General features: G+C 54.2%; 1 protein-coding gene across 1 annotated transcript; it reads right to left on the bottom strand.

Annotated features, from left to right (window-relative positions):
* Positions 1–12,355: 12,355 nt before the first annotated feature.
* LOC145340617 (ribonuclease inhibitor-like) lies at positions 12,356–24,964 on the bottom strand. The gene is made up of 5 exons (XM_080185086.1): positions 24,850–24,964; positions 23,255–23,425; positions 21,658–21,828; positions 15,416–15,583; positions 12,356–12,892 (listed from the first exon to the last, which is right to left on the bottom strand). Exons 1-5 carry the CDS (start codon positions 24,882–24,884, stop codon positions 12,805–12,807), a joined length of 633 nt encoding a protein of 210 aa, XP_080041212.1. The 5' UTR covers positions 24,885–24,964; the 3' UTR covers positions 12,356–12,804.
* Between the last annotated feature and the right edge of the window lie 971 nt (positions 24,965–25,935).

Below are 25,935 nucleotides of genomic sequence, written 5' to 3'. Positions count from 1 at the left end.
TGGGAGTGTTTGATGGGGACAGTGTAGAGGGAGCTTTACTCTGTATCTAACCCCGTGCTGTACCTGTCCTGGGAGTGTTTGATGGGGACAGTGTAGAGGGAGCTTTACTCTGTATCTAACCCCGTGCTGTCCCTGTCCTGGGAGTGTTTGATGGGGACAGTGTAGAGGGAGCTTTACTCTGTATCTAACCCCGTGCTGTACCTGTCCTGGGAGTGTTTGATGGGGGACAGTGTAGAGGGAGCTTTACTCTGTATCTAACCCCGTGCTGTACCTGTCCTGGGAGTGTTTGATGGGGGGACAGTGTAGAGGGAGCTTTACTCTGTATCTAACCCCGTGCTGTACCTGTCCTGGGAGTGTTTGATGGGGACAGTGTAGAGGGAGCTTTACTCTGTATCTAACCCCGTGCTGTACCTGTCCTGGGAGTGTTTGATGGGGACAGTGTAGAGGGAGCTTTACTCTGTATCTAACCCCGTGCTGTACCTGTCCTGGGAGTGTTTGATGGGGACAGTGTAGAGGGAGCTTTACTCTGTATCTAACCCCGTGCTGTCCCTGTCCTGGGAGTGTTTGATGGGGACAGTGTAGAGGGAGCTTTACTCTGTATCTAACCCCGTGCTGTACCTGTCCTGGGAGTGTTTGATGGGGGACAGTGTAGAGGGAGCTTTACTCTGTATCTAACCCCGTGCTGTACCTGTCCTGGGAGTGTTTGATGGGGGACAGTGTAGAGGGAGCTTTACTCTGTATCTAACCCCGTGCTGTACCTGTCCTCGAAGTTGTCCTGCTATTTAAGAAGAGAAGTAGAGTTAAACCAGGGAATGACAGACCAGTGAGTCTCATGTCAGTGGTAGGGAAACTATTGGAGAAACTTCTGAAGGAGAGAATCTGTCTCCCCTTGGAGAGGCAAAGCTTGATCAGGGAGAGTGAGCGTGACTCCGTCAGAGGGAGGTCAAACCATTTGTCATTTGATTGAACTTTCTGACCAGATGTGTGGATAGAACATAGAAGCTCAGGAACAGGCCCTTCGGCCCACAATGTTGTGCTGAACATGAGGTCAAATCTTGAGAAAGGTTTGAGGTAATGCACTCAAAACTGAGATCCTAAATGTCCAAGGTAGACGTGTGCCCCCCAAAGGTAAGAGTGGTCCTGTCAGAGCTTGGTTAAAGTCCAACCAGTTTATTTGACAGTAATCCCACAAACTTCCGGAACGCTATTCCTTCATCAGGTGAGTGGAGAGTTCTGTTCACAAACAGGGCATATAAACACACACAGTTTACAGAATACTGATTAGAATGCAAGTCTTTACAGCTAATCTGCTATTCAAGTCTTAAAGGTACAGACAATGTGAATGGAGAGAGTATTAAGCACAGGTTAAAGAGATGTGTATTGTCTCCAGACAGTACAGTAAGTGAGATGTCGCAAGTTCAGGTAAGTCACGGGGGTTACAGATAGTGTGACATGAACCCAAGATCCCGGTTGAGGCCGTTCTCATGTGTGCGGAACTTGGCTATCAGTCTCTGCTCAGCGACTCTGCGCTGTCGTGTGTTGTGAAGGCCACAACGCACAGAAACAGAGTGTGTACGATCGACACACAGAATTAAACAGGGCAGATTGCCGAGACAAATATCACAGATCAGAAACAAAGTAAAAATGGAAATAAAGAAATCAAAGAGAGGGCGTGAAAAAAGATTCACAAGTTCAAACTGCAAGATATTTTCCCAATGGTAAAAGGAGGGACCTATCAGACGAGGGAGGGGACTGTGTGTAAATACAGAGGCTGTGGTGAGAGTTTTAAATAAATCTTCTATCTCCGTGTTTACAAAGGAAAGGGATGATGCTGAGTTAGTATTCCAGGGGGAACACTGAGATATTGGACAGGATAATTATAAAGAGACAGCAAGAACTCAAAGGACTGGAATCCTTGAAAGTTGATAAGTCACCAGGATCAGACGAATTGTTCCTGAGGCTGCGGAAGGAGGTCAGGAAGGAAATAACAGATGCTCTGAGGATGATTTTCCAATCCTCATGAGATACATGGGAGGTACCAGAGGATTGGAGAGATGTAAACATCATTCCATAGTTTAAAAAAAGGATTGAAGGAAATTCCAAACAGTTCGAGGCCAGTTAGTCTTACATCAGTGGTGGGTAAGTTACTAGAATCCATCCTGAGAGATAGGAGTCACTGTCACATAAAAAGGCATGGACTGGTCAGGAATGGTCAGCATGGATCTGCTCAAGGAAGATCTTGCTTCACAAACCTGATAGAATTCTTAGAGGAAGTGACAAGATGAATCGATGAGGGTAATGCTGTGAAATTGTACGAGTGAAATAGTGGCATGATGGGAAAATTGGTCAAGTATTTGGTACAAAATAAGGAAAGCTGATCAAGCTATTCCAAAATGCCAGACCCCTGTAAGACTTAATAAGACTGACTCTGCATAACCTAAGACATGAATAAGACCAGAGAAGGTCAGGACCTGATAAGGCTGACTCCACATAACCTAGGGCTGTATGAGCGAGACAAGATAAGGTCAGAGATGAAGGAGTCATCGACCACCTTCTGTTCTGTCAAAAGGACATGATAAAGGTATGACTGATGAGACAAAGAGTTTTAGGAGGGTCAGCAGGTTGTACCATGATTTATGACATTGTTTATGATGCTATTATTGATTGAATTCCTGAATAAGTTCTGGTCACTCAAACTGATAATGATTCAATATAAATACTGAACGGATTATTTACGTAAGCGTGGACTTGGGAAGGAATTAGCAAGTCGTAATGACTGCTCTCCAAACTCAAGTTTTTGCCAATACTGCGTGCAGTCATTTGTAAGTGAAGACGAGTTATTTGGTTGCAATGAATTTTGTTGAGTCTCTCTATCACAGTCAAGCAGCAGGAAAATTTCCACTGCAACATCTGGCTCTGCGGAGCAGGGACCAGTCCCCTGGGTGAATTCAGTGGGGGACTGAAGAAGTGATCGAGCCACGACCCGGAGGGAAGAGACGGATGCCGGCACAAGGTAAGGTTTACCTTTGTCTCTTTCGTCCTCTCAGATTGGTGCTACAACCCCCCATCCCTGATGGAAGGCGCTAACAGGTGACGGTATTCGAATCTAAATTGGACAGTGAGTAGAGTGCTTTAGGGTCAAGGACCCGATTGTGGTTAGCCTGGGGTCAGGGACCCGATTGTGGTTAGTCTGGGGTCAGGGACCCGATTGTGACTAGCCTGGGGTCAGGGACCCGATTGTGGTTAGTCTGGGGTCAGGGACCCGATTGTGGTTAGTCTGGGGTCAGGGACTGATTGTTATTAGCCTGGGGTCAGGGACTGATTGTGGTTAGTCTGGGGTCAGGGACCTGATTGTGGCGAGTCTGGGGTCAGGGACCCGATTGTGGTTAGTCTGGGGTCAGGGACCCGATTGTGGTTAGCCTGGGGTCAGGGACCTGATTGTGGTTAGTCTGGGGTCAGGGACCCGATTGTGGTTAGCCTGGGGTCAGGGACTGATTGTTATTAGTCTGGGGTCAGGGACCCGATTGTGGCGAGCCTGGGGTCAGGGACCTGATTGTTATTAGTCTGGGGTCAGGGACCCGATTGTGGTTAGTCTGGGGTCAGGGACCCGATTGTGGTTAGTCTGGGGTCAGGGACCCGATTGTGGCGAGCCTGGGGTCAGGGACCTGATTGTGGTTAGCCTGGGGTCAGGGACCCGATTGTGGTTAGTCTGGGGTCAGGGACCCGATTGTGGTTAGCCTGGGGTCAGGGACCTGATTGTGATTAGCCTGGGGTCAGGGACCCGATTGTGGCTAGCCTGGGGTCAGGGACTGATTGTTATTAGTCTGGGGTCAGGGACCCGATTGTGGTTAGCCTGGGGTCAGGGACCCGATTGTGGCGAGCCTGGGGTCAGGGACCCGATTGTGGCGAGCCTGGGGTCAGGGACCTGATTGTGGTTAGTCTGGGGTCAGGGACCCGATTGTGGTTAGTCTGGGGTCAGGGACCCGATTGTGATTAGCCTGGGGTCAGGGACTGATTGTGGTTAGTCTGGGGTCAGGGACCCGATTGTGGTTAGTCTGGGGTCAGGGACCCGATTGTGGTTAGTCTGGGGTCGGGGACCAATTGTGGTTAGCCTGGGGTCAGGGACCCGATTGTGGCGAGCCTGGGGTCAGGGACCTGATTGTGGTTAGTCTGGGGTCAGGGACCCGATTGTGGTTAGTCTGGGGTCAGGGACCCGATTGTGATTAGCCTGGGGTCAGGGACTGATTGTGGTTAGTCTGGGGTCAGGGACCCGATTGTGGTTAGTCTGGGGTCAGGGACCCGATTGTGGTTAGTCTGGGGTCGGGGACCAATTGTGGTTAGCCTGGGGTCAGGGACCCGATTGTGGTTAGTCTGGGGTCAGGGACTGATTGTTATTAGCCTGGGGTGAGTGGATGTTGTGTACATGGATTTTAGGAAGGATTTTGACAAGATCCCACACGGCAGCTCGGTCAAAATAAAAGGCGATGGGATACTGGGTAATGTGGCAAACTGGATCAGACGCCGGCTTAGTAACAGGAAACAAAGGGTAAAGGTCAGTGAATGCCTTTGAAAGCGGGAAGTTGTTTTAAATGATGTTCCACAGGGTTTGGTGCTGGAGGCCTTCACTGTTTGTTTTATACATTAATGATCTGGATGTGAACATGGGCGGCGCGGGGAAGGACTGGGAAATTTGCTGACGATACAAAGTTCGGCTGAGTAGTGGACAGTTAGAGAATAGCTCTAATCTCCAAAACCATATCGATGTGTAGCTGGAGAGGGCGGTAAAGTGTGGGATGAATTTTAACGCAGGGAAGTGGGAGGTGATGTGTTGAGGGAGGTCACACAGCAGGAATACACAATAACTGGGAATGTACAAAGACGGGAAGGTGAAGTGAGGGATCTTTGTGTACAAGTGCACAGGTCGCTAAAGGCAGCAGTTCACGGAGACAAGATTATAAAGAAAGCAGATGGAATGCTCTCCTTCATTGGAGAGGAATAGAATAGAAAAATAAGGATATAAAGTTGGAATTATATAAAACACTGGTGAGGGCGCAACTGGAGTATTGTGTGTAATTCTGGTCACCACATTACAGGAAGGATGTAACTGCTCTGGAGAAAGTGCAGAGAAGGTTTACAAGAATATTGCCAGGGCTGGAGTGGTGTAGCTATGAAGAGAGATTGGATAGGTTGGAGTTATTTTCTTTGGGACAAAGAAGGCTGAGGGAATGACTTGATAGAGGTGGATAAAATTACAAGGGGAAGAGATACAGTGGACAGGACAAGGCTGTTTTCCAGGTGGAGAGTGGACATGAGGTTTTTTACGCAGAGGGTGGTGAGTGTCTGGAATTCACTGCCTGAGTTGGTGATGGAAGTAGAAACCTTAAATTCTTTTCAAAAGTCCCTGGATCTGCAGCTTAAGTGCTGTAAGATATGGGCCGGGTGCAGGAAGGTGGGATTAGAAAGGGCTGGCATGGACAAGATGGGCTGAATGGCCTCATTTTGAGCTGTAACGTTGCTCTGGTTCTGTGGTGAGACACTTTGGAAAGAGTAATTTGACAAGGAGGGACTCAGTGAATGGACACTGGGAGGTTCTGTGGAGGAAAGGAACTGTGTTTGTCCCCAGATCCCTGGAGACAGTGGGGTGGTGAAGAAGGTGGATGGAACACTCACCTTTATCAATCGGGGGATCGATTACAGACAGGTCACGATGGGGTTGTGTAGGACTTTAGTGAGGCCGCAGCTGGAGCACTGTGTACAGTTCTGTTCGCCACATTATCAGAAGAATGTGATTGTACTGGAGGGGGTGCAGAGGAGATTTACCAGGATGCTGCCTGGGATGGAACATTGAAGTTATGAAGAGAAGTAGGGTCGGCTTGTGTTGTTTTCATTGGAGCAGAGAAGACTGAGGGGTGACCTGATCGAGATGTACAAGATTATGAGAGACATGGACAGGGTGGATAAAGAGCAGCTATTCCCTTAGTTGAAGTGTCAGTTACGAGGGGGACTCAGGTTCAAGGTGAATGGTGGGAGGGTTTGGGGGGGGGATGTGAGGCAAAACTTATTTGCCCCGGGGGTGGTGAGGGTCTAGAATGCGCTGCCTGGGGGGGTGGTGGAACGTCACATCCTTTAAACAGTACCTGGATGAGCACTTGGCGCATCGTAACATTCAGGGCTACAGCCAAGTGCTGACAACTGGGATTAGGTATTTCTCGTGTGTTGGTGCAGACTCGATGGGCTGAAGGGCCTCTCCTGCACTGTATGATTCTATGTTGATGGGGACAGTGTAGAGGGAGCTTTACTCTGTATCTAACCCCGTGCTGTACCTGTCCTGGGAGTGTTTGATGGGGGACAGTGTAGAGGGAGCTTTACTCTGTATCTAACCCTGTGCTGTACCTGTCCTGGGAGTGTTTGATGGGGGACAGTGTAGAGGGAGCTTTACTCTGTATCTAACCCCGTGCTGTACCTGTCCTGGGAGTGTTTGATGGGGGACAGTGTAGAGGGAGCTTTACTCTGTATCTAACCCCGTGCTGTACCTGTCCTGGGAGTGTTTGATGGGGGGACAGTGTAGAGGGAGCTTTACTCTGTATCTAACCCCGTGCTGTACCTGTCCTGGGAGTGTTTGATGGGGGGACAGTGTAGAGGGAGCTTTACTCTGTATCTAACCCCATGCTGTACCTGTCCTGGGAGTGTTTGATGGGGACAGTGTAGAGGGAGCTTTACTCTGTATCTAACCCCGTGCTGTACCTGTCCTGGGAGTGTTTGATGGGGGGGACAGTGTAGAGGGAGCTTTACTCTGTATCTAACCCCGTGCTGTACCTGTCCTGGGAGTGTTTGATGGGGGGACAGTGTAGAGGGAGCTTTACTCTGTATCTAACCCCGTGCTGTACCTGTCCTGGGAGTGTTTGATGGGGGGACAGTGTAGAGGGAGCTTTACTCTGTATCTAACCCTGTGCTTAGTCCCACACTTTCGCCTCCCAAGAAGCAGGAATAAATTTCCTGTTTATATGGGACACCATCCAGTAAATATATATTGATATAAATACATGCAGTGTAGATATAAACATTTACACAGACACACACACTGGAAGCAATGGTGCAAATATTAATTTACTGTGTGGGGATCTATTGCCATCTATTGGCCAAGGCTGGAATTTCTCCTGAGACATCAGGTAAATTCATCAACAGGAACAGGAGGAGGCCATTCAGCCCCTCGAGCCTGTTACACAGGAACAGGAGGCCATTCAGCCCCTCGAGCCTGTTACACAGGAACAGGAGGAGGCCATTCAGCCCCTTGAGCCTGTTACACAGGAACAGGAGGAGGCCATTCAGCCCCTCGAGCCTGTTACACAGGAACAGGAGGAGGCCATTCAGCCCCTTGAGCCTGTTACACAGGAACAGGAGGAGGCCATTCAGCCCCTCAAGCCTGTTACACAGAAACAGGAGGAGGCCATTCAGCCCCTCGAGCCTGTTACACAGGAACAGGAGGAGGCCATTCAGCCCCCCGAGCCTGTTACACAGGAACAGGAGGAGGCCATTCAGCCCCTCGAGCCTGTTACACAGGAACAGGAGGAGGCCATTCAGCCCCTCGAGCCTGTTACACAGGAACAGGAGGAGGCCATTCAGCCCCTCGAGCCTGTTACACCGGAACAGGAGGAGGCCATTCAGCCCCTCGAGCCTGTTACACAGGAACAGGAGGAGGCCATTCAGCCCCTCGAGCCTGTTACACCGGAACAGGAGGAGGCCATTCAGCCCCTCGAGCCTGTTACACAGGAACAGGAGGAGGCCATTCAGCCCCTCGAGCCTGTTACACCGGAACAGGAGGAGGCCATTCAGCCCCTCGAGCCTGTTACACAGAAACAGGAGGAGGCCATTCAGCCCCTTGAGCCTGTTACACAGGAACAGGAGGAGGCCATTCAGCCCCTCGAGCCGGGGTGGATCTACAGTGAAATACACTGTACCTTGGTAGAAGGCTCCAAACCGCTGGGATTCCCAGTTGGATGAGCGAGTCCGTCACAGGCGATCTGGGATAGAATTTCTTTGCTATTCCTTCATGTGAGTCACTCTATTCAGGCAGGCTTGGAGGAGGGAGCAGCTCCTTTCCAACACAATCACTGTTCCGCTCTCCTTCCTCTCTCTCCTTCCGGATGCTGCCAGAATTCCTTGAGATTTTCCTGGATTAGTTTGAGATTGCAGCATCTGCAGTGTCCATCGGAGGGATGTCCGAGGTAGATTCTTCACCCAGAGAGTGTTTGGGGTGTGGAATAGTCTGCCTGCTGTGATAGTGGAGTCGGACACTTTAGGAACTTTCAAGTGGTTATTGGATAGGCACATGGAGCACACCAGAATGATAGGGAGTGGGATAGACTGATCTTGGGATTGGACATAGCTCGGCACAACATTGAGGGCTGAAGGGCCTGTACTGTGCTGTACTGTACTAAACTGTGCTGGGCAGTGCTGTACTGTGTGGTACTGTACTGTGTGGTACTGGGCTGTGCTGTGCTGTACTGTGTGGTACTGGGCTGTGTGGTACTGTACTGTGTGGTACTGGGCTGTGTGGTGCTGTGCTGTGCTGTACTGTGTGGTACTGGGCTGTGTGGTACTGGGCTGTGTGGTACTGGGCTGTGTGGTACTGTACAGTGTGGTGCTGTGTGGTACTGGGCTGTGCTGTACTGAGTTCTAAGTCAGTCCTGCTGCTGTTAAATATTCTCAGATCCAGGAACCTGCTCAATCTTCAGTGCCCCTAACCAAGCTGAGCCTATTTACATTCAGAAGTGGGGAGCGTTTGTGTTCACTGCTGTCACATGTTAAAAAGTGAAAGTTAATACAAATTCTCATGAGATCCTTATCCTGCTCCAAACTCCTCCGCACCACACTAAATCTTTCCTGGTCTCTGACACAATGTAGAGATCCTCACGGTGAGAATGCGTGCAGCTCTGTGTACTGTGAATACTGTGTACAGTTCTGGTCACCCTATTATAGAAAGGATATTATTAAACTAGAAAGAGTGCAGAAAAGATTTACTAGGATGCTACCGGGACTTGATGGATTGAGTTATAAGGAGAGGCTGGATAGACTGGGACTTTTTTCTCTGGAGCGTAGGAGGCTGAGGGGTGATCTTATAGAGGTCTATAAAATAATGAGGGACACAGATCAGCTAGATAGTCAATATCTTTTCCCCAAAGGTAGGGGAGTCTAAAACTAGAGGGTATAGGTTTAAGGTGAGAGGGGAGAGATACAAAAGGGTCCAGAGGGGCAATTTTTTCACACAGAGGGTGGTGAGTGTCTGGAACGAGCTGCCAGAGACAGTAGTAGAGGCAGGGACAATTTTATCTTTTAAAAAGCATTTAGACAGTTACATGGGTAAAATGGGTATAGAGGGATATGGGACAAATGTGGGCAATTGGGACTAGCTTAGAGGTTTAAAAAAAGGGGCGGCATGGAGAGGTTGGGCCGAAGGGCCTGTTTCCCTGCTGTAAACACTAAGACACTAAGGGGTAATTTAGCACGGCCAATCCACCTAACCTGCACATCTTTGGACTATGGGAGGAAACTGGAGTACTTGGAGGAAACCCACGTAGATACAGGGAGAATGTGCAGACTCCAAACAGACAGTGACCCAAGCTGGGAATCGAACCCGGGTCCCTGGCGCTGTGAGACAGCAGTGTTAACCCACTGTGTCACCGTGCCCCCGGGAATCGAACCCGGGTCCCTGGCGCTGTGAGACAGCAGCGCTAACCCACTGTGTCACCGTGCCCCCGGGGAATCGAACCCGGGTCCCTGGCGCTGTGAGACAGCAGTGCTAACCCACTGTGTCACCGTGCCCCTCATAGATGGATGATGTGGATGGTTCTAACTATGGGGGCACGGTGACACAGTGGGTTAGCGCTGCTGTCTCACAGCGTCAGGGACCCGGGTTCGATTCCCGGGGGCACGGTGACACAGTGGGTTAACACTGCTGTCTCACAGCGCCAGGGACCCGGGTTCGATTCCCCGGGGGGCACGGTGACACAGTGGGTTAACACTGGTGTCTCACAGCGCCAGGGACCCGGGTTCGATTCCTGGCTTGGGTCACTGTCTATGTGGAGTCTGCACATTCTCCCTGTGTCTGCGTGGGTTTCCTCCGGGTGCTCCGGTTTCCTCCCACAGTCTGAAAGACGTGCGGGTTAGGGTGGATTGGCCGTGCTAAATTGCCCCTTAGTGTCTGGGGGACCAGCAGGATAAATGTGTGGGGTTATGGGGATAGGGCCTGGGTGGGATTGTGATCGGTACAGACTCGATGGGCTGAATGGCCTCTCTGTGCTCTGCGGGGATTTTACGATGGTTGGAATGTGTGCGGTGAATGTTTGTATTTCCCATGTGGAAATGGGAGTCACCTCAGGAGCATGGCTGTTGATTCAATCCATTATTTCCACAGACGCTGGAGAAGAAATGGAATTTGTGCCTGTGGCCACAGTTCTCTTCCTCCTGCAATCCCATTATTATCCAGGCAGCAACACCCTCATTTCAGAGCAATTCTCATCATTCCCGGACACACGTACCACTCATTCCACACTCTGTGGTTTGGAGAGTGAAGGGACTGACAGTGTCTCCAGAGACAACCTCGAGGGCTGGAGACAGTCACAAAACTTCCTTTCTCATCTTCAACTAACACAGAATGGAAGAATTGTGTGAATGTTTATACCAGTTCCAACTCCCGTTCATTAATATCCAGACAGGAGGAGGCCATTCAGCCCCTCGAGCCTGTTACACAGGAACAGGAGGAGGCCATTCAGCCCCTTGAGCCTGTTACACAGGAACAGGAGGAGGCCATTCAGCCCCTCGAGCCTGTTACACAGGAACAGGAGGAGGCCATTCAGCCCCTCGAGCCTGTTACACAGAAACAGGAGGAGGCCATTCAGCCCCTCGAGCCTGTTACACAGGAACAGGAGGAGGCCATTCAGCCCCTCGAGCCTGTTACACAGGAACAAGAGGAGGCCATTCAGCCCCCCGAGCCTGTTACACAGGAACAGGAGGAGGCCATTCAGCCCCTCGAGCCTGTTACACTGGAACAGGAGGAGGCCATTCAGCCCCTCGAGCCTGTTACACAGGAACAGGAGGAGGCCATTCAGCCCCTTGAGCCTGTTACACAGGAACAGGAGGAGGCCATTCAGTCCCTCGAGCCTGTTACACAGGAACAGCAGGAGGCCATTCAGCCCCTCGAGCCTGTTACACAGGAACAGGAGGAGGCCATTCAGCCCCTTGAGCCTGTTACACAGGAACAGGAGGAGGCCATTCAGCCCCTCGAGCCTGTTACACAGGGACAGGATGAGGCCATTCAGCCCCTCGAGCCTGTTACACAGGAACAGGAGGAGGCCATTCAGCCCCTCGAGCCTGTTACACTGGAACAGGAGGAGGCCATTCAGCCCCTCGAGCCTGTTACACAGGAACAGGAGGAGGCCATTCAGCCCCTCGAGCCTGTTACACAGGAACAGGAGGAGGCCATTCAGTCCCTCGAGCCTGTTACACAGGAACAGCAGGAGGCCATTCAGCCCCTCGAGCCTGTTACACAGGAACAGGAGGAGGCCATTCAGCCCCTTGAGCCTGTTACACAGGAACAGGAGGAGGCCATTCAGCCCCTCGAGCCTGTTACACAGGAACAGGAGGAGGCCATTCAGCCCCTTGAGCCTGTTACACAGGAACAGGAGGAGGCCATTCAGCCCCTCGAGCCTGTTACACAGGAACAGGAGGAGGCCATTCAGCCCCTCGAGCCTGTTAAACAGGAACAGGAGGAGGCCATTCAGCCCCTCGAGCCTGTTACACAGGAACAGGAGGAGGCCATTCAGCCCCTCGAGCCTGTTACACAGGAACAGGAGGAGGCCATTCAGCCCCTCGAGCCTGTTACACAGGAACAGGAGGAGGCCATTCAGCCCCTCGAGCCTGTTACACAGGAACAGAAGGAGGCCATTCAGCCCCTCCAGCCTGTTACACAGGAACAGGAGGAGGCCATTCAGCCCCTCGAGCCTGTCACACAGGGACAGGAGGAGGCCATTCAGCCCCTCGAGCCTGTTACACAGGAACAGGAGGAGGCCATTCAGTCCCTCGAGCCTGTTACACAGGAACAGCAGGAGGCCATTCAGCCCCTCGAGCCTGTTACACAGGAACAGGAGGAGGCCATTCAGCCCCTCCAGACTGTTACACAGGAGATCAGGGTCAAGTCTTGGCAGAGAATCCAGAATGAACGCAGCGAGTTGTTGTGATCTGGTCAGAGGGGAGATGGCGGGTGAGGCAGAGGGTAGAAGGGGGATTGAGTGGTTCAGAGAGCTAGCAGAGGATTGAGGGGCTGAATGGTCTCTTTGTATAGCTGTATTGTTCTGTGATTGGATACAGGTGCTGAACATTCACTGAATCCGAATACAGGGTAAAAATCATTACAAAATGTATTGGTAAGAAGTTGTTTAAAGACATATGAACTGTAGTGGAGACGGTGATCGGTAATCCAGGAGGTAGATTGTTGAAACATTCACTGAGACAGAGACAGGCTGTGGGTTACAGCTGGATCCCCACACCCCCCAGGATAGTGGATCGAGTGTCCTACATCCTCACCCTCAGCAACCTCACAGTGAACCCAGCTCCCTCCACACGGTAACACTGGGTGCTGCCTGCTGGGCTCAGCTGGCCCTCTGCTGCACCTCCGCCACACCTGGGATCTTGCTGTGCACAAACGGGGCTTCCTGACAGCACCTCACTGAGTGCGCCTCGGTCAGGAACAGGCAGGCTGTCCCACCCTCTCTCTGACAGGATTTCCATCCAGCCCTTTCCCCAGGGCTATCTGACGATGACTGTGATCCCTCCAGCAGATCCCTGTGAGAACAGCTCGCTGCGCCGGGCGGGAGTGAACCTGTTCCCCCTGAGGCTGGGGGGGGGGGGGGGGGGGCGGGGGGGAGACAGGGGGGAGGAGGGGGAGAGAGGGAGCGGGAGGGGGAGAGAGAGAGAGGAGTGAGAGTGATATATAATTACCCCTCACCGTGCCCACCCCCCTCACACACACTCCCTGCTGCTGAAGGGGTTTCACTAACACAGGAGGATCAGTGGGTGATCGCCTGGAATCCTCACCCCCTCTCTCCCTATCTCTGTAACCTCCTCTAGCCCCTACAATCCTCATCCTCCTGTTCAAATCCCTCCCTCGCTCCCTCCTTCTCTATCTCTGTAACCTCCTACGACCCTCCGAGATTTCTGTGTTCCTCTGATTCCGGCCTCTCGAGCATCCCCCGATTCCCATCGCTCCACCATTGGTGGCTGTGCCTTCAGCTGCCTGGGGACCCTAAACTCTGGAACTCCCTCCCTGAACCTCTCCACATCTCTCTGTCTCTCTCTGTCTGTGTCTCTCTCTCTGTCTCTCTCTCTCTCTGTCTCTCTGTCTCTCCCTTCGCGATGCTCCTTCATTCCTCCCTGGTTGACGGAGGCTCAGGGAGTCTCTGATATAGAACATAGAACATAGAACATTACAGCGCAGAACAGGCCCTTCGGCCCACGATGTTGCGCCGACCAGTTACAAAAACAATGACCCACTAGCCTATACCAATCCCTTTTCGTCCATAAACCTATCCAGAGATCTCTTAAACGCCCCCAAACTAGACGCATCTACAACTGCAGCAGGCAGGGCATTCCAATCCCTCACCACCCGCTGGGTAAAGAACCTACCCCTGACATCCGTCCTGTAGCTACCCCCCCTTAATTTAAAGTCATGCCCCCTCGTGCTAGCTTTCTCCATCCGAGGAAAAAGGCTATCACTATCCACCCTATCTAAACCTCTAATCATCTTATATGTTTCAATAAGATCCCCTCTTATATCTCCCAGACTGTCTGTGGGGGGGGCGTGTGTGTGTGTCGGGGGTGTGTGTGTGGGTGTGTGTGTGGGTGTGGGGGGTGTGTGTGTGTGGGGGGTGTGTGTGTGTGGGTGTGTGTGTGTGTGGGGGTGTGTGTGTGTGGGTGGGTGTGTGTGTGGGGGGGTGTGTGTGTGGGGGGGTGTGTGTGTGGGGGGGTGTGTGTGTGGGGGGTGTGTGTGTGTGGGGGGGTGTGTGTGTGTGGGGGGTGTGTGTGTGTGGGGGGGGGTGTGTGTGTGGGGGGGGGTGTGTGTGTGGGGGGTGTGTGTGTGTGGGGGGTGTGTGTGTGTGGGGGGGTGTGTGTGTGTGGGGGGGGTGTGTGTGTGGGGGGGGTGTGTGTGTGGGGGGGGTGTGTGTGTGGGGGGGGTGTGTGTGTGGGGGGGGTGTGTGTGTGTGGGGGGTGTGTGTGTGTGGGGGGTGTGTGTGTGTGTGTGGGGTGTGTGTGTGTGGGGGGGTGTGTGTGTGTGGGGGGGTGTGTGTGTGTGGGGGGTGTGTGTGTGTGGGGGGTGTGTGTGTGTGTGGGGTGTGTGTATGTGGGGGGGGTGTGTGTGTGGGGGGGTGTGTGTGGGGGTGTGTGTGTGGGGGGGGTGTGTGTGTGTGGGGGTGTGTGTGTGGGGGTGTGTGTGTGGGGGTGTGTGTGTGGGGGTGTGTGTGTGGGGGGGGTGTGTGTGTGGGGGGGTGTGTGTGTGGGGGGTGTGTGTGTGGGGGGGTGTGTGTGTGGGGGGGTGTGTGTGGGGGTGTGTGTGTGGGGGTGTGTGTGTGGGGGGGGGGTGTGTGTGTGGGGGGGGTGTGTGTGTGGGGGGGTGTGTGTGTGGGGGGGTGTGTGTGTGGGGGTGTGTGTGTGTGGGGGGTGTGTGTGTGGGGGGGTGTGTGTGTGGGGGTGTGTGTGTGGGGGGGGGTGTGTGTGGGGGGGGTGTGTGTGGGGGGGAGTGTGTGTGTGTGTGTGTGTGTGGGGGGGGGTGTGTGTGGGGGGTGTGTGTGTGTGTGTGTGTGTGGGGGGGGGGTGTGTGTGGGGGGGAGTGTGTGTGTGTGTGTGTGTGTGGGGGGGGTGTGTGTGGGGGGGTGTGTGTGTGGGGGGGGTGTGTGTGGGGGGGAGTGTGTGTGTGTGTGTGTGTGGGGGGGGTGTGTGTGGGGTGTGTGTGTGTGTGTGTGTGTGTGTGTGTGTGTGTGGGGGGGGGTGTGTGTGTGTGTGTGGGGGGTGTGTGTGTGTGTGTTTGGGGGTGTGTGTGTGTGGGGGGTTGTGTGTGTGTGGGGGGTTGTGTGTGTGTGGGGGGGGTGTGTGTGTGTGTGGGGGGGGTGTGTGTGTGTGGGGGGGGTGTGTGTGTGTGTGTGGGGGGGGGGTGTGTGTTGGGGGGTGTGTGTGGGGGGGGGGGTGTGTGTGTGTGTGTGTGGGGGGGTGTGTGTGGGGGGTGTGTGTGGGGGGGGGTGTGTGTGTGTGTGTGGGGGGGGTGGTGTGTGGGGGGTGTGTGTGTGTGTGTGTGTGTGTGTGTGTGTGGGGGGGGTGTGTTGGGTGGGTATTAAAGCTGCCTGTGGATGTTTCCCTGCACACTCACCAGATCCAGTGTGGTCTTGTGGGGGTCTGTATGAGAGAGAGGAGGTCACAGCTGGACTGGTCAGTGATGGAGTTCCCAGCCAGATCCAGATGTGTGAGAGTTCCCTTCATTCGGATAGCGGACAGGAGAACGCGGCATCCTCGATCCGTCAGCCCGTTATTCCAGAACCTGAAACACACAAACACCGGCCGAGAAAATCACACCCAACTGGACCAGAGAGTGAGAACGGCAACCCCCAAACTACCCACTGTCCAAAAACACTAATACACACACAGGGACAGGAGGAGGCCATTCAGCCCCTCGAGCCTGTTACACAGGGACAGGAGGAGGCCATTCAGCCCCTCCAGTCTGTTGGTTGGATGTTTGGTTATGTGGGATTTGTAAGTATTTTTTCCATGGTGATTTAACAGCTGTTGAAATGAGCAGCTTGTTGAGTAGAGCTGGTATATTTTGCTGCGATTTGAAGGCAGGGTTTAATTGGGTGTACAGCTTCCCGGGAAAAAGCTTCCTGTTTGGCAATCCTTGCTGCGTCTAATTACTGTGATTCTATCAGGCAGTGTGTTCCTCATCATCTCCAAACTCACACCCCTTCACCTCTCTCAAATTACTCACCCCTCCCCCTCTGTCTCTCTCTCTGTGTCTGTCTGTCTGTCTCTCTCTCTCTCTGTCTGTCTCTCTCTCTCTGTGTCACTCCCTCTCTCTGTGTCTCTCCCTCTCTCTGTGTCTCTCCCTCTCTGTCTCTCTCTCCCTGTCTGTCTCACCCTCCCTCTCTCCCTCTCTCTCTGTCTCCCTGTCTGTCTCTCCCTCCCTCTCCCTCTCTCTCTGTTGGGGAGAGAGGGATCTTGGTGTGTAATAGTGTAGATCCCTCGAGGTGGCAGCACAGGTCCTGATCAGGCAGTGAGAAAGGCCCGCTGAATACACAAACAAACACGAGGGGCAGGGGAGGCCATTCAGCCCATCAAGCCTGCCAGCCTCTCATCACCATGATCATCGAATTCAATATCCCTGATCCCCACCTCCCCGCCATTCCTTAAGGTGACACTGTGGGTTAGCGCTGCTGTCTCACAGCGCCAGGGACCCGGGTTCGATTCCCGGGGGCACGGTGACACAGTGGGTTAACACTGCTGCCTCACAGCGTCAGGGACCCGGGTTCGATTCCCGGGGGCACGGTGACACAGTGGGTTAACACTGCTGTCTCACAGCGCCAGGGACCCGGGTTCGATTCCCGGGGGCACGGTGACACAGTGGGTTAACACTGCTGTCTCACAGCGCCAGGGACCCGGGTTCGATTCCCGGGGGCACGGTGACACAGTGGGTTAACACTGCTGTCTCACAGCGCCAGGGACCCGGGTTCGATTCCCGGGGGCACGGTGACACAGTGGGTTAGCGCTGCTGTCTCACAGCGCCAGGGACCCGGGTTCGATTCCCGGGGGCACGGTGACACAGTGGGTTAACACTGCTGCCTCACAGCGTCAGGGACCCGGGTTCGATTCCCGGGGGCACGGTGACACAGTGGGTTAGCGCTGTTGTCTCACAGCGCCAGGGACCCAGGTTCGATTCCCCGGGGGCACGGTGACACAGTGGGTTAGCACTGCTGTCTCACAGCGCCAGGGACCCGGGTTCGATTCCCCGGGGGCACGGTGACACAGTGGGTTAGCACTGCTGTCTCACAGCGCCAGGGACCCGGGTTCGATTCCCGGGGGCACGGTGACACAGTGGGTTAACACTGCTGTCTCACAGCGCCAGGGACCCGGGTTCGATTCCCTGGGGGGCACGGTGACACAGTGGGTTAGCACTGCTGTCTCACAGCGTCAGGGACCCGGGTTCGATTCCCGGGGGGCACGGTGACACAGTGGGTTAGCACTGCTGTCTCACAGCGCCAGGGACCCGGGTTCGATTCCCGGGGGGCACAGTGACACAGTGGGTTAGCACTGCTGTCTCACAGCGTCAGGGACCCGGGTTCGATTCCCGGGGGCACGGTGACACAGTGGGTTAGCACTGCTGTCTCACAGCGCCAGGGACCCGGGTTCGATTCCCGGGGGGCACAGTGACACAGTGGGTTAGCACTGCTGTCTCACAGCGCCAGGGACCCGGGTTCGATTCCCGGGGGCACGGTGACACAGTGGGTTAGCACTGCTGTCTCACAGCGCCAGGGACCCGGGTTCGATTCCCGGGGACACGGTGACACAGTGGGTTAGCACTGCTGTCTCACAGCGCCAGGGACCCGGGTTCGATTCCCGGGGGGGGTCACGGTGACACAGTGGGTTAACACTGCTGTCTCACAGCGCCAGGGACCCGGGTTCGATTCCTCCTCACCTCATTTACCCCTTTTTCTCAAACTCTGCAATCAGTAAGGACAGGTAACAACACCTCCTCCACAATCATCCTCAACACCGGTGCCCCACAAGGCTGTGTTCTCAGCCCCCTCACTAAACTCCTTATACACCTGTGACTGTGTGGCCAAATTCCCCTCCAATTCGATTTGAAGTTTGCTGATGACACCACCGTAGGGGGTCGGATCTCAAACAACACAGGAATTCCTCGTATCACTTTAGAAAAGAGCGGTTAGGCCACAGCTGGAATACTGTGTGCAGTTCCACTCACCTCACTATAGGAAGGAGGTGATTGTACTAGAGGGGGTACAGAGGAGATTCACCAGGATGGAGCCTGGGATGGAGGATCTGAGCTGTAAGGAGAGAGGCTGGGATTGTTTTCTCTGGGACAGAGAGGGGAGAGAGGCTGGGATTGTTTTCTCTGGGACAGAGAGGGGGGAGAGAGGCTGGGATTGTTTTCTCTGGGACAGAGAGAGGGGAGAGAGGCTGGGATTGTTTTCTCTGGGACAGAGAGTGGGGAGAGAGGCTGGGATTGTTTTCTCTGGGACAGAGAGAGGGGAGAGAGGCTGGGATTGTTTTCTCTGGGGCAGAGAGGGGGGAGAGAGGCTGGGATTGTTTTCTCTGGGACAGAGAGTGGAGAGAGAGGCTGGGATTGTTTTCTCTGGGACAGAGAGAGGGGAGAGAGGCTGGGATTGTTTTCTCTGGGACAGAGAGTGGAGAGAGGCTGGGATTGTTTTCTCTGGGACAGAGAGTGGAGAGAGGCTGGGATTGTTTTCTCTGGGACAGAGAGTGGGGAGAGAGGCTGGGATTGTTTTCTCTGGGACAGAGAGAGGGGAGAGAGGCTGGGATTGTTTTCTCTGGGACAGAGAGTGGGGAGAGAGGCTGGGATTGTTTTCTCTGGGACAGAGAGTGGGGAGAGAGGCTGGGATTGTTTTCTCTGGGACAGAGAGTGGGGAAAGAGGCTGGGATTGTTTTCTCTGGGACAGAGAGTGGGGAGAGAGGCTGGGATTGTTTTCTCTGGGACAGAGAGTGGGGAAAGAGGCTGGGATTGTTTTCTCTGGGACAGAGAGTGGGGAGAGAGGCTGGGATTGTTTTCTCTGGGACAGAGAGAGGGGAGAGAGGCTGGGATTGTTTTCTCTGGGACAGAGAGGGGAGAGAGAGGCTGGGATTGTTTTCTCTGGGACAGAGAGGGGGGAGAGAGGCTGGGATTGTTTTCTCTGGGACAGAGAGAGGGGAGAGAGGCTGGGATTGTTTTCTCTGGGACAGAGAGGGGGGAGAGAGGCTGGGATTGTTTTCTCGGGACAGAGAGGGGGGAGAGAGGCTGGGATTGTTTTCTCTGGGGCAGAGAGTGGGGAGAGAGGCTGGGATTGTTTTCTCTGGGACAGAGAGAGGGGGGAGAGGCTGGGATTGTTTTCTCTGGGACAGAGAGGGGGGAGAGAGGCTGGGATTGTTTTCTCTGGGACAGAGAGTGGGGAGAGAGGCTGGGATTGTTTTCTCTGGGACAGAGAGGGGGGAGAGAGGCTGGGATTGTTTTCTCTGGGACAGAGAGAGGGGAGAGAGGCTGGGATTGTTTTCTCTGGGACAGAGAGAGGGGAGAGAGGCTGGGATTGTTTTCTCTGGGACAGAGGGGGGGAGAGAGGCTGGGATTGTTTTCTCTGGGACAGAGAGTGGGGAGAGAGGCTGGGATTGTTTTCTCTGGGACAGAGGGGGGGAGAGAGGCTGGGATTGTTTTCTCTGGGACAGAGAGGGGGGAGAGAGGCTGGGATTGTTTTCTCTGGGACAGAGAGGGGGGAGAGAGGCTGGGATTGTTTTCTCTGGGACAGAGAGGGGGGAGAGAGGCTGGGATTGTTTTCTCTGGGACAGAGAGTGGGGAGAGAGGCTGGGATTGTTTTCTCTGGGACAGAGAGTGGGGAGAGAGGCTGGGATTGATTTCTCTGGGACAGAGAGTGGGGAAAGAGGCTGGGATTGTTTTCTCTGGGACAGAGAGGGCTGTGGCGGGGGGATCTGATAGCTGTGTACAAAAGGGATGGACAGGATGGATTGTAAGAATCTTTTGCCCACGGCTGGAGTGTCTCAGCAGAGAGTTTGGGTTTAAGACCATAAGATATAGGAGCAGAATGAGGCCACTCGGCCCATCGAGTCTGCTCCCCCATTCAATCATGGCTGATATTTTTCTGATCCCCATTCTCCTGCCTTTTCCCCATAACCCCTGATCCCCTTATTAATCAGGAACCGATCTATCTCTGTCTTAAAGACACTCAGTGACCCGGCCTCCACAGCCTCCTCTGCGGCAAAGACAGGAGAGCGGTTTAGAGAGGATCAGAGGACAGTGCATTTACCCAGAGGGTGGGGGAGGGTGGGGGAGTGTGGGACACAGTGTGTGAGGGGGTGGGGGAGTGTGGGACACAGTGTGTGAGGGGGTGGGGGAGTGTGGGACACAGTGTGTGAGGGGGTGGGGGAGTGTGGGACACAGTGTGTGAGGGGGTGGGGGAGTGTGGGACACAGTGTGTGAGGGGGTGGGGGAGTGTGGGACACAGCGTGTGAGGGGGTGGGGGAGTGTGGGACACAGCGTGTGAGGGGGTGGGGGAGACGGGGACACAGTGTGTGAGGGGGTGGGGGAGTGTGGGACACTGTGTGTGAGGGGGTGTGTGAGGGGGTGGGGGAGTGTGGGACACAGTGTGTGAGGGGGTGGGGGAGTGTGGGACACTGTGTGTGAGGGGGTGGGGGAGTGTGGGACACAGTGTGTGAGGGGGTGTGTGAGGGGGTGGGGAGTGTGGGACACTGTGTGTGAGGGGGTGTGTGAGGGGGTGGGGGAGTGTGGGACACAGTGTGTGAGGGGGTGGGGGAGGCGGGGACACTGTGTGTGAGGGGGTGGGGGAGTGTGGGACACAGTGTGTGAGGGGGTGGGGGAGGCGGGGACACTGTGTGTGAGGGGGTGGGGGAGTGTGGGACACAGTGTGTGAGGGGGTGTGTGAGGGGGTGGGGGAGTGTGGGACACAGTGTGTGAGGGGGTGTGTGAGGGGGTGGGGGAGTGTGGGACACAGTGTGTGAGGGGGTGGGGGAGACGGGGACACAGTGTGTGAGGGGGTGGGGGAGTGTGGGACTCAGTGTGTGAGGGGGTGGGGGAGTGTGGGACACAGTGTGTGAGGGGGTGGGGGAGGCGGGGACACTGTGTGTGAGGGGGTGGGGGAGTGTGGGACACAGTGTGTGAGGGGGTGGGGGAGTGTGGGACACAGTGTGTGAGGGGGTGGGGATGTCAGGCACTCTCAGTCATTCACCCTGAGCTCTAACTGACGGAGGGGCAGTGAGCTGCAGATTAATGTGGGTAAATGGGATTGGCCAGCATTGATACTCAATGATCAGCACACATCCGATGGGCCGAAGGGCCTGTTTCTGTGTTGTCTGACCCTATTATCCTCTCCCTCTCCCTCTCTCTGTCTCTCTCTCTGTCTCTCCCCCCCCCTGTCTATGTCACTCTCCCTCTCTCTCACTCTGTCTCTCCCTCTCCCTCTCTCTGTCCCTCTCTCTGTCTCTCTGTCTGTCTCTCCCCCCCCGTCTATATCCCTCTCCCTCTCTCCCTCTCTCTCTCTGTCTCCCTCTCTCTGTCCCTCTCCCTGTCCCTCTCTCCCTCTCCCTGTCCCTGTCCCTGTCCCTCTCCCTCTCTCTGTCTCTGTCTCTATCCCTCTCTCTGTCTCTCTGTCTGTCTCTCCCCACCCCCCCCCCGTCTATGTCCCTCTCCCTCTCTCTCTCTCTCTCCCTCTCTCTGTCTCTCTCTCTCTCTCTGTCTCTCTCTCTCTCTCTGTCCCTCTCTCTCTCTCTCTCTCTCTCTGTCCCTCTCTCTCTCTCTGTCCCTCTCTCTCTCTGTCCCTCTCTCCCTGTCCCTCTCCTGGTGTAGTCAGGGGTACTCACCGGAGTTGTTGTATTTTACAGCTGTTTTGACGGAGAGCCTCGCTCAGAGCTCTCACTCCGCTGTCCCCCAGGTGGTTATCGTTCAGGTTGAGGTCAGTGAGAGCTCGGTCTTCGCAAATCAGTTTTGTGAGTTCACCACAGCAGCGATGGGTCAGTTTGTTACTGTACATCCTGTAGACAGGACACAGCAGAGTCAGACAGGTCTACATGGCCCACTGCTGCTCATCACACCCCCTCACTGACACCCCCCCACACCCCCTCACTGACACCCCCCCACACCCCCTCACTGACACCCCCCCACACCCCCTCACTGACACCCCCCCACACCCCCTCACTGACACCCACCCACACCCCCTCACTGACACCCACCCACACCCCCTCACTGACACCCACCCACACCCCCTCACTGACACCCCCCCACACCCCCTCACTGACACCCCCCCACACCCCCTCACTGACACCCCCCCACTGACACCCACCCACACCCCCTCACTGACACCCCCCACACCCCCTCACTGACACCCCCCCACACCCCCTCACTGACACCCCCCCACTGACACCCACCCACACCCCCTCACTGACACCCCCCCACATCCCCTCACTGACACCCACCCACACCCCCTCACTGACACCCACCCACACCCCCTCACTGACACCCCTCACTGACACCCCACCCACACCCCCTCACTGACACCCACCCACACCCCCTCACTGACACCCCTCACTGACACCCCACCCACACCCCCTCACTGACACTCACACCCCCTCACTGACACCCACCCACACCCCCCTCACTGACACCCCTCACTGACACCCCACCCACACCCCCTCACTGACACCCACCCACACCCCCTCACTGACACCCCCCACACCCCCTCACTGACACCCCCCCACTGACACCCACCCACACCCCCTCACTGACACCCCCCACACCCCCTCACTGACACCCCCCCACATCCCCTCACTGACACCCACCCACACCCCCTCACTGACACTCACACCCCCTCACTGACACCCACCCACACCCCCTCACTGACACCCCTCACTGACACCCCACCCACACCCCCTCACTGACACCCACCACACCCCCTCACTGACACCCACCCACACCCCCTCACTGACACCCACACCCCCTCACTGACACCCCCCCACACCCCCTCACTGACACCCCCCCACACCCCCTCACTGACACCCCCCCCACACCCCCTCACTGACACCCACACCCCCTCACTGACACCCACACCCCCTCACTGACACCCACCCACACCCCCTCACTGACACCCACCCACACCCCCTCATCTACACCCACACCCCCTCACTGACACTCACACCCCTCACTGACACTCACACCCCCTCACTGACACTCACACCCCCTCACTGACACCCCCCCACACCCCGTCATCTACACCCACCCACACCCCCTCACTGACACCCCCCCCACACCCCCTCACTGACACCCCCCCACACCCCTCACTGACACCCCCCCACATCCCCTCACTGACACTCACACCCCCTCACTGACACTCACACCCCCTCACTGACACTCATACGTGTTAAACGTGTTCACATGCGTGTTAGCTGAGGCTGCTCCATGTACCAGAGTTTCTCGATCCTGCAGTCTGATGTTCGGAGTGAGTTGAGGAGTAGATTGGCCATCCCGTCCTGGAGCTGAGTCTTGCTGAGGTCCAGTTTCCTGAGGAGTGGCATTGTGTACAGGGCACAGCGGAGCAGGTTCAGACCGCTGTCTGTGAAGGGGATATCACTGAACCTGACAGACAGACAGAGGCCGTTTACTGACTGGCAGACCCCAGGGACGGTTCAACAGAACATTCCAGCGCAGTACAGGCCCTTCGGCCCTCGATGTTGCGCCGACCAGTGGAACCAATCTAATGACCCTCTAACCTAAACTATTCCAATGTTACCCATATGCCTATCCACTGACCATTTGAACGCTCTTAAAGTTGGCGAGTCCACAACTGCTGCAGGCAGGGCATTCCACGCCCTTACTACCCTCTGAGTAAAGAACCTACCTCTGACATCCGTCCTATAATTATCACCCCTTAATTTAAAGCTATGTCCCCTCGTGTTAGCCATCACCATCCGAGGAAAAAGGCTCTCACTGTCCACCCTATCCAATCCTTTGATCATCTTGTATGCCTCAATCAGGTCACCTCGTGACCTTCTTCTCTCCAATGAAAATAACCTCAAGTCCCTCAGCCTTTCCTCATAAGACCTTCCCACCATACCAGGCAACATCCTGGTAAACCTCCTCTGCACCCTTTCCAATGCCTCCACATCTTTCTTATAATGCGGCGACCAGAACTGTACGCAATACTCCAAGTGCGGCCACACCAGAGTTTTGTACAGTTGTAACATGACCTCACGGCTCCAAAATTCAATCCCTCTACCAATAAAAGCTAACACACCGTACGCCTTCTTAACAAACTTATCAACCTGGGTGCCAACTTTCAGGGAGCTATGCACATGTACCCCGAGATCTCTCTGCTCGTCAACACTACCAAGTAACTAACCATTAGCCCAGTACTCTGTTTTGTGTTACTCCTTCCAAAGTGAATCACCTCACACTTTTCCGTATTAAACTCCATCTGCCACCTCTCAGCCCAGCTCTGCAGCTTATCTATGTCCCTCTGCAAACTGTAACATCCATCCTCACTGTCTACAACTCCTCCAGCTTTAGTGTCATCCGCAAATTTACTAACCCATCCTTCTACACCCTCACCTAGGTCATTTATAAAAATGACAAACAGCAGTGGTCCCAAAACAGATCCCTGAGGTACACCACTTGTAACTGAACTCCAGGTTGAATATTTCCCATCAACCACCACCCTCTGTCTTCTATCAGCTAGCCAATTCCTGATCCAAACTGCTAAATCACCCTCAATCCCATGCATCTGCATTTTCTGCAGTAGCCTACCATGGGGAACCTTATCAAACGCTTTGTTAAAATCCATATACACCACATCAACTGCCTTACCCTTATCCACCTCTTTGGTCACCTTTTCAAAAAACTGAATAAGGTTTGTGTGGCACGATCTACCCTTCACAAAACCGTGTTGACTATCCCTAATCAATTTCTTTCTCTCTAGATGATTATAAATCCTATCCCTTATAATTCTTTCCAAAACTTTGCCCCCAGCAGAAGTCAGGGTACACAGCAGGGGACATACTTACACCAGAGACTCCAGCCTGCCGGCTCCCTGCTCCATCTCCTGACACACCCGCTCCAGTCCCCCATCAGCAAGCTCATCGCCAGACACAACCAACTCACTCTCCCCCACATCGGCACCCCTACAGGGGAGGGGGAGAGGGGAGAAGGGAAAACAGCCTATATTAACCACACGGATGACCCACTCAACAGAGAGAGAAAGACAGAGACGGAGATAAACAGGGAAAGAGAGAGACAGAGACAGAGATAAACAGGGAAAGAGAGAGACAGAGACGGAGATAAACAGGGAAAGAGAGAGACAGAGACAGAGATAAACAGGAAAAGAGAGAGACAGAGATGGAGATAAACAGGGAAAGAGAGAGACAGAGACGGAGATAAACAGGGAAAGAGAGAGACAGAGACGGAGATAAACAGGAAAAGAGAGAGACAGAGACGGAGATAAACAGGAAAAGAGAGAGACAGAGACGGAGATAAACAGGAAAAGAGAGAGACAGAGACGGAGATAAACAGGAAAAGAGAGAGACAGAGACAGAGATAAACAGGGAAAGAGAGAGACAGAGACGGAGATAAACAGGAAAAGAGAGAGACAGAGACAGAGATAAACAGGGAAAGAGAGAGACAGAGACGGAGATAAACAGGAAAAGAGAGAGACAGAGATAAACAGGAAAAGAGAGAGACAGAGACAGAGATAAACAGGGAAAGAGAGAGACAGAGATGGAGATAAACAGGAAAGAGAGAGACAGAGACAGAGATAAACAGGGAAAGAGAGAGACAGAGACGGAGATAAACAGGAAAAGAGAGAGACAGAGACAGAGATAAACAGGGAAAGAGAGAGACAGAGACGGAGATAAACAGGGAAAGAGAGAGACAGAGACAGAGATAAACAGGGAAAGAGAGAGACAGAGATGGAGATAAACAGGAAAAGAGAGACAGAGACAGAGATAAACAGGGAAAGAGAGAGACAGAGACGGAGATAAACAGGAAAAGAGAGAGACAGAGACAGAGATAAACAGGGAAAGAATACTCGACGAGACAGAGACAGAGATAAACAGGAAAAGAGAGAGACAGAGACAGAGATAAACAGGGAAAGA

This window comes from Carcharhinus amblyrhynchos, unplaced genomic scaffold (assembly GCF_965287045.1).
Source record: "Carcharhinus amblyrhynchos unplaced genomic scaffold, sCarAmb.v2.hapA chromosome_1206, whole genome shotgun sequence".
NCBI lineage: Eukaryota > Metazoa > Chordata > Chondrichthyes > Carcharhiniformes > Carcharhinidae > Carcharhinus > Carcharhinus amblyrhynchos.
This window is presented reverse-complemented; position numbering and strand designations above follow the sequence as displayed.

What these genes read in the sequence shown, in the direction of transcription:
- LOC145340617 (XM_080185086.1), bottom strand. Translation starts at nt 24,884, where the DNA reads ATGGAGCAGGGAGCCGGCAGGCTGGAGTCTCTGGT. An exon ending in GGCAGGCTGGAGTCTCTGGT is followed by an intron (nt 23,426 to 24,849) that starts GTAAGTATGTCC and finishes TCTGTCTGTCAG; the next exon opens with GTTCAGTGATATCCCCTTCA. An exon ending in TGCAGGATCGAGAAACTCTG is followed by an intron (nt 21,829 to 23,254) that starts GTACATGGAGCA and finishes TCCTGTCTACAG; the next exon opens with GATGTACAGTAACAAACTGA.